Raw genomic sequence first — 7722 nt, 5'->3', positions numbered from 1 at the left:
AACGGAAAGAATATAACATTTATCGAAAATTTGTATAAATATATCTTTCTTTTCAGCTTTGAACCGAATAAAGCCAACTTAACAAATAGCATAAGCATTAGCATATGGAATTAATGGAGCCCAATTGGTGCAATTACAGAAGGATTTATTCCATACAACCATCATTTCCATTCTACATGGCCCACAAAAGGGTATGACCTTCTTGGCCTATAATATGATTGGTTCCACCAATATTATAGCTTAGTTAAGTTGCATTTCATGATCTCACATCCATCATCTCATCCTTAGTTAAGGTCAAATCATGCTAAAATAATCCAAACTACCTGCATTATTTTTAATTAGTCAAAATGACAACATCCTAAACTTCATAATGACATGTATATTTCTATTTGTATTTTTTTTTTCTTTTTTTAAGGCGAAAAAGAGAATTTTATAAATTGAGAGATCTTCATCAAAACAATGAAGATACGAACATTACAAAGGCGGATTGAACTCGGCCCAAATGAAAGATACAAGAAGAAATAAACTAAAAACATAATAAAGCCGGATTGTCCATCCACACATAAGATTGAAAACCGTTGCAAAGATTGAGATTTGTGGCCCAAAGTAGAGTCTTGAGCTTAATGTTTCGAACCAAGACCGAACGACAAATGAATTTCCCATTAATGTTTCTATTTGTTTGTTAGAGGAAAACCACATTTATCAAAATAAATTGAACTTCTTCGGTATATAAATGCTCTTCCGTATCATAAGTGTAAAATTACTATTTTTTAAACTTTACTTCAAATATTTTTATTTGTGTCCAAGATCTTAAAAAAAGACATTTTTGTGAATATTTAATGTAAGAAAATTACCGAGTAACATGTTTCATTTTTTTTTTTTTGGAAAGCTGATGAATGAATCATTAAGAGCCCACAAGGAGCGGACGAAACATACAAAAAGAACCCAACAAAAGAGCTACAACAAGCTTGAAAAAGCTAAAAAACAACAAAGCAAAAACACCAAAAGAATGCATTAGATTATTGTGCTAACAGGGTTCCTACACCAAGTATCAAAATCTCCTTGAACCATTTTGGATCGATTATTGATCCATAAAAAAGAAAGGGCCTTGAGCTTCACCATGATGTCTTCGTTGAGGATAGATTGTCTCGAATCTACGGGAGCGTGAACAAGCTTGTTACGCCAGCTCCAAATCAGCCACATGAGAACGATCCTTGTCGCAAAAAAAATATACTAGCATTACCAGAATCGAAACGGTAACTAGCAACGCTCATAGCATTGTTTAAACCATTCGGTATCGAATCTTTAATTTGCCACCATGATATAACGTTTCTCCAAAGCGGAACAATGAACTTGCAGTCCACAAAGATGTGATCGATAACTTCCTGGTTCCCATCACAAAACGGACACTGAGATGATGTGATGGTCACCCCTCTTTTTTCTAGGTTAGTACGAGTAGCCAAAGCATTATGCAATAATCGCCAAGCAAAGATATTAATCTTTTGAGGAATACACGTTGGCCATGAATACACAATGATAGGACGGGAATCACAACCCATCAATTCATTGTCAATTAAAGCTGAAAGAATATGAACCTTGAAAATACCTTTAGAACTTAGTCTCCATGACCAACAGTCATCATTTGTGGATGTTGAAGAACATAAAGCCAAGATATCATCAAGGTTAGCAAGTTCATCATGAGTTCTACCCCGGATATTATTACGCCAATTCCAATTTCCTTTTAACCCATCAGTCGCATTAACCGTTCGATTGGCAACACTCACACCACGATCACTATCAAGCGCGTACAACCTAGGAAATAAATCTTTCAGGGGTTGTAACGAATCTGGGATCCAAACGTCGTGCCAAAACATTGTATTCTGACCATTTTCGAGCTTACAAATAATGGAGGTAGTGAAGGGAACACCAGCTTTATCAATAACCGAGCCGCTCTTGACAACCGAATTCCATATTGAAGAAGAGCAGGCAATAGAATTATCACTCAGACCTCCATTCGATCCATAGATAGACTTTATGATCTTCGCCCATAGCACGTCCTTTTCTCGTTTTAAGTGCCACCACCATTTTGCTAGAAGGTTCAAATTTTTTACCTTTAGAGAACCAATACTGAGACCACCACAGACTTTGCTTTTTAAAATGTGATTCCAATTAATCCAGGATATCCTTCTGTTGCCGTTATGACCCTATAGGAAATGCCTTCGAATGGCCTCTAACTTATTAATCACATTGGTTGGAGCTCTAAATAATGACATAAAATATAATGGAATATTGGTTAGCACCGATTTTATTAGGGTGAGCCTACCACCGATTGACAATAACTTCGCCTTCCATGGGATCAACTTTCCCATAAATTTATTGATGATTACATCCCAAGAAGAAATTTTATTCATATTTCTGCCCACCGGTAAACCCAAGTAGACAAATGGGAGAGTGCCCGCTGAGCAGTTATAAGCATGCGCAACATCAGAAATGGCAGATTGTGGAATACCCAGGCTAAAAAAATTACTTTTTGACCAATTAATACGAAGCTCGGAAGCCATGCCAAACCATGAAATGATATCCATTAAATTAGCTATATTCCCACGAGACCAATCTCCAAAGAATAAGACATCATCAGCAATTTGAAGATGTGATAGGTGAACCGCGTCTTTACCAACCGAAACTCCCATGTAAAACCCCAGCCTCGTAGCATCGTTGAGCATTACACTCAATGCTTCGCATACAATAAGAAACAAAAAAGGTGAGAGTGGATCGCCTTGCCTTAAACCCTTCTCTAAAGAAAACTCCTTTGTAGGGCTGCCACGAATAAGAACAGACGATCTTCCAGACGATAAACAACCAAAAATCCACTTCCTCCATTTCGGAGAGAAATTCATAAGATCCATAACATCATTTAAAAAATCCCAGCAGACGCAGTCAAACGCCTTTTTGAAATCTACCTTGAAAAGGAATAAATTTCATTTATCTTTTCAAAACGAGTGAATAACTTCGTTCGCGATCAACACTCCATCCAAAATCTGCCTGCCCTTCAAGAATGCGGACTGATTATAGCTAATTAACTTCGGGAGCACCCTCTGGAGACGATTAGCAAGGAGCTTCGCTACAATTTTATAAAGACAACCGAGTAAACGTATGGGACGATAATCGTTGAAACTTATAGGATTAGTTGATTTTGGGATAAGGGAGATGAACGAACTATTACAACCCCTCGAGAAGGAGCCATGAAAAGCAAATTCCTGGACACATTTAATCACATCATCTTCTAAAATACTCTAAAAGCGTTTGATGAAATTGAAATTAAATCCATCCGGACCCGGCGCTTTCGAACATGCACAATCCCACACCGCTTGTTTAATTTCCTCTTTCTCGAACGTACAACAGAGGGAATTATTATCATCCTCCGATAGTTTGGTAAAGGAACTGCTCCAATATTTAGTGCGACAACCTTCTGTCTTTTTGAACCGGTTTGAAAAGGATTCAAAACCAGCTTCCTTTATCTTTTCAGGATCAGACTCCCAATCGTCATTAATATTTATACCAGTCATACCTATCTTTTCTCTGATCTTGATTGAGGCATGAAAGTATTTCGAATTTTCATCACCATCGGACGCCCAACGAATACGACTCTTTTAGATAGATTAACATGGTCGGATTTTGAGGCGTGCAAAGTGTGCAATTGCACAGAGCCCACAGTCTAAAAGGGCACAAAAATATAAACTAATAATATATTATATGATCCATTTATATATAAGGTTACAATTTTTACGGTATTATTGAACTTACTATTATATATATATATATATATATATATATATATATATATATATATATATATATATATATATATATAAGACAAATTTTCGTATATAAAAGGGGCTCTTTTTACTAATTGAAGAGCGCCTTTAAAATTAACAAGACCCGAGCCCTGTGGATTAAAAATCATATTCAAGGTGAAAAATGGATTAAATATATGGTAAAAAAAAGTGAACAATCGACTTTAAGCAACTTCATTTGCAAATCTTATCTTTATTGTCTTCATAGGTGAATGCGGGTAGGGGGTTTATTGTCTTTATTGTTGGTCGAAGTTTTAGTTTAATTACAATCTTAACATTTAATTGTAAAACTTTTTGTTTACAATGATACAATCTCACAGATATCGGCTAAAAAGTCACGTTTTCACCCCGGTATTAAGGCCCAAAAACAAGAAAGATTCGAACTTTGTCGGAAAAATACCCACTTTGTCGGTTAGAATTGAAGAACAAGTAATTATGAAGACGGTGCAAAAAGAATCAAGAGAATCGGAGCTAAAACGAAGATTTTAGAGCGAAAACGGTGAAAGACAAGAAATCAAGTTACGATCCAGGGAATCAAGGCTGACCAGCAAGCCAAACGGCCTGCCATACGGCCTTTCAGTATGGAAATGGCCTGCCATATACGTACCACCACACAAGCCACCAAACGGCCTGCCTTGCATACGGCCTGCCATACGGCCTGCCAAACGGCCTGCCAGGCGTATTTGGCAATTTTCAAGTCTATTTAAAGGGTCTTTGTCATTCATTCCAACGCACACTTCAATTCACTTCTTTCTCTCTCTTGTACAATATTAGTCATACTTTCAAGGCCTTCTCACCTCCGAGCGGGAAATTAAGTACCCAGAGGCGAACGCTGAAGATTGTATTAGGAGCGGTCTAGAGTCTTGAAGTTGTCACTTTTGTATTCGGAACTCGTTTAATCTACTGGTACTTCTATCCTTTATCTTATATAATGTTTTATGATATTATTGCCATGATTAGCGAGTAGTTATCTTTAGTGTATGCTATGATGTAAGCAGTTATAATGCCGAAATAATATTATGGTCTGTGTATGCTGTTGAAATGCTTTCCGATTATGCTTTAAACTCAATCGCTTTTCCAACTAATAGAACGTAGTTATAGGCTCTGTTATTGGGAAGTCGCGAACCCCGATTCAGAGTACACTATCTGTGTCACCCCTTGGTAAGAGAAGTCTATCGGATACAATGTAAGATCGACCGAGGCACACCGGTTGTAGTAAGTCTATCGAGCTTTGGATTCCGACTGAGGACTCTTTCGTAGTGAAACATCTGACTAGGCCCCTAGTACATTGTCGGTCCTAGACCATGCTAGTGTAGTCACCAAGCATAAAAACTTCGTACGTGCACGCTGAAGCACAGCGGTTGTTGTAAGCTGTACCTCTGCTAAGTAAGGCCATGGAACACGGTTAGTGTTGACCAGTACACTGCACCATAACGCGGTCTCAAGCATTGCACCCCGCTTGAGGGATTCTTAGTTAATTAAGGAACTGTTTGTTTAGACACATAAATGATTGGACCGTTAGGATAATCGAACGTGTTCATGGAAGTCAGACTTGACTTGGCCATGGTGTTCTTTATGGTTGAACTCTTTTTAAGGGCCTAACTATCTTTTACCAATCATTAACGAAAGCATTGAAACACATCACGTCTCTCGGATATGGTAAACCATGTATTCTATTATGCTTAAGAAAGTTTAGACCATTTTGGAATGTTAATACGTCACCCAACCGAGTCGCTCAATTGGATGAGCCGTCTGAACGTGTATGCCTGTAGTCAGACTGCACAGGCGTCAGGGGTAAGGGACGTTGCTGTCTATTCAGAATCTTCAAGCCTAACGCAGTACCCAGTGACATGTCTTATGACAGGGGCGTTTAGGACCAGTGTAATGAATACAGAGCCTCTGCCTATTCATGAGCCAGCATTCCATAATCTCGGCAGAATAACTGATGAAGTCATAGTATGCACTTACTTTAACCTTTTCTGAATTACAAATTTTATCGCATTTACTTTATCTATCTTATAAACTAGAAAATCCCAAAATAAATATTCACTACTCCCTAACTATCTTAGGCTACAATATAGGTTCGGTGTTACTGATATATCAAAAATACGACTCTAGGTCATACTTCCCTTACTTATAAGGAGTAGTAAGATTTAGGCCCCGCTAAATATAAATTTAAAACAGTACCCTCTCCCACGAGTGGCTGATCCTGGCGAGCCACGGCCTAACGACACCGCGCAAATAAAAACCGTCCGTTTCGGCCATATCAGGAGATACTAACTAGTTTTTGGCGCCGCTGTCGGGGAGCTGGTATCAGGAAATACTGTTTTCAATCAAACTTATTCACAAGCATTTAGTGGTGTCTAAGAAAGACAATTATACACGGACTTGGTTATTGGATTTTCCGAACAGTCGCCAATTATATTGGGACCAAAAGAATCCTGCCTCTCCGTAGTCGGCCTGGCCACTTGGTTTGTTGAATAGTTGGTGCAGAACTTTGTTACCGAAATACCAGGGAATCAGTAGCTAGAACCAAAAACATATTCCACCATAGGATAGTTAGTTAATTAGATTAGATTACTTTAGATTACTCTAGTTTACCTTAGATTAGACCACCTTAGATTACCTTAGATTGCCTTAGATTAAATTAGATTACCTTAGAATTAGATTAGTTTAGTTTAGCTTATTATAATTTAGCTTATTTGAGAAAATTAAAAACAAAAAGGCATATGTAGTGTATGACCCAAACCCGATCTAGACCAGGGCCATTGTTATTCGTACCTGATCCAGACGCAATAATCTCTAAAGTACGCAAGGAAGCACGAATCAGAAACCAAATGGCGTTACGCGTTACTTTAGCAGAAAACACGAAACCCTCAATTGAAGGTCGAGGAGGTCCAATCAGATTTCCAGAGATTCAAGGACACTCGTTCGAGTTAAAACATCACATCATCCAGCTTATTCAGAATAGCTGTCAGTTTCATGGATTACCGAATGACGATCCTAATTCTCACCTTGATAAATTCATATCTCTTTCAAACTCCTACAAACAGCCAGGGATTGGACAAGATATAGTCCGGCTATACTTGTTCCCCTATTCTCTCACTCATCATGCTCAAACTTAGTTTGAAGGACTGGAAAAAGATTCCATCACGTCATGGACGGAGATGGAGACTAAATTCCTAACTAAATATTTCCATCCTTCTAAACAAACCAAACTGAAGAATGACATCATTAACTTCAAACAAAGTTATGATGAATATCTTTACACTGCATGGGAGCGTTTCAAAACCCTGCTGAAGAAGTGCCCTAATCACCAGTTAGAACGGTCAGCCCAAATCTGTACCTTCTACAATGGTCTTACGGTAAATCATAGGACGACGATCGATGCAGCAGCTCAAGGGAATCTGATGAACCAAACCACAGATGAAGCATGGGAATTGCTCGAGAACATGACGATGCATCATCATGACTGGAACAGTGGTGAAACAACTTCATCATCTGCCCCACTCTCTGCACTTAACAATCAAACGAAGGACATCAAATCCCTCACAGATAAGATGGAATCTCTTGCCAAGCAACTCGGAGAATTGAAGACGCAACTGCAGCAGGTTAACCAAGCTCAGGCTTGTGTTAATTGTACCAACCCGCAACCTACTGAAGACTATCAAGTTGAGTACGAAAACCCTGACGGTTCAGTCTGTTACGTTCAATACCCAGCTCGTCCACCAAATCTCGGATTCAATCAACCACCAAGGGTTAATCAATTTCAGCAAAGCAATCAACCTTTCCACTATCGCTATCCACCTTATCCAGCCCAACAATCTCAATTGACCTACGATCAACCACTTCCACTCACTGGTCCCCC

General features: G+C 38.6%; 1 protein-coding gene and 1 non-coding gene across 2 annotated transcripts; both read right to left on the bottom strand.

Annotated features, from left to right (window-relative positions):
• Positions 1-1193: 1193 nt before the first annotated feature.
• LOC139841035 (uncharacterized) lies at positions 1194-3566 on the bottom strand. Its single transcript, XM_071831270.1, has 3 exons — positions 3366-3566; positions 2218-2960; positions 1194-2127 (listed from the first exon to the last, which is right to left on the bottom strand). The coding sequence occupies exons 1-3, from the start codon at positions 3564-3566 to the stop codon at positions 1194-1196; spliced, it is 1878 nt and encodes a 625-aa protein (XP_071687371.1).
• Positions 3567-7069: 3503 nt separating this feature from the next.
• Positions 7070-7176, bottom strand: LOC139845905 (small nucleolar RNA R71). The gene has a single exon (XR_011758658.1). It is a non-coding gene; the product is annotated as a small nucleolar RNA R71 (small nucleolar RNA).
• Between the last annotated feature and the right edge of the window lie 546 nt (positions 7177-7722).

The sequence above is a fragment of the Rutidosis leptorrhynchoides genome, chromosome 4 (genome assembly GCF_046630445.1).
Source record: "Rutidosis leptorrhynchoides isolate AG116_Rl617_1_P2 chromosome 4, CSIRO_AGI_Rlap_v1, whole genome shotgun sequence".
In the NCBI taxonomy this organism is placed as follows: Eukaryota; Viridiplantae; Streptophyta; class Magnoliopsida; order Asterales; family Asteraceae; genus Rutidosis; species Rutidosis leptorrhynchoides.
This window is presented reverse-complemented; position numbering and strand designations above follow the sequence as displayed.

Excerpts from the sequence above, each read along its gene's own strand:
- LOC139841035 (XM_071831270.1), bottom strand. The coding sequence starts at position 3,566 with ATGACTGGTATAAATATTAATGACGATTGGGAGTCTGATCCTGAAAAG. Across the intron at positions 2,961-3,365 it reads AAGAGGAAATTAAACAAGCG|GTAGATTTCAAAAAGGCGTT; the intron begins GTGTGGGATTGT and ends TTCCTTTTCAAG. Across the intron at positions 2,128-2,217 it reads AAGTTAGAGGCCATTCGAAG|TATTGGTTCTCTAAAGGTAA; the intron begins GCATTTCCTATA and ends TGGTGGTCTCAG.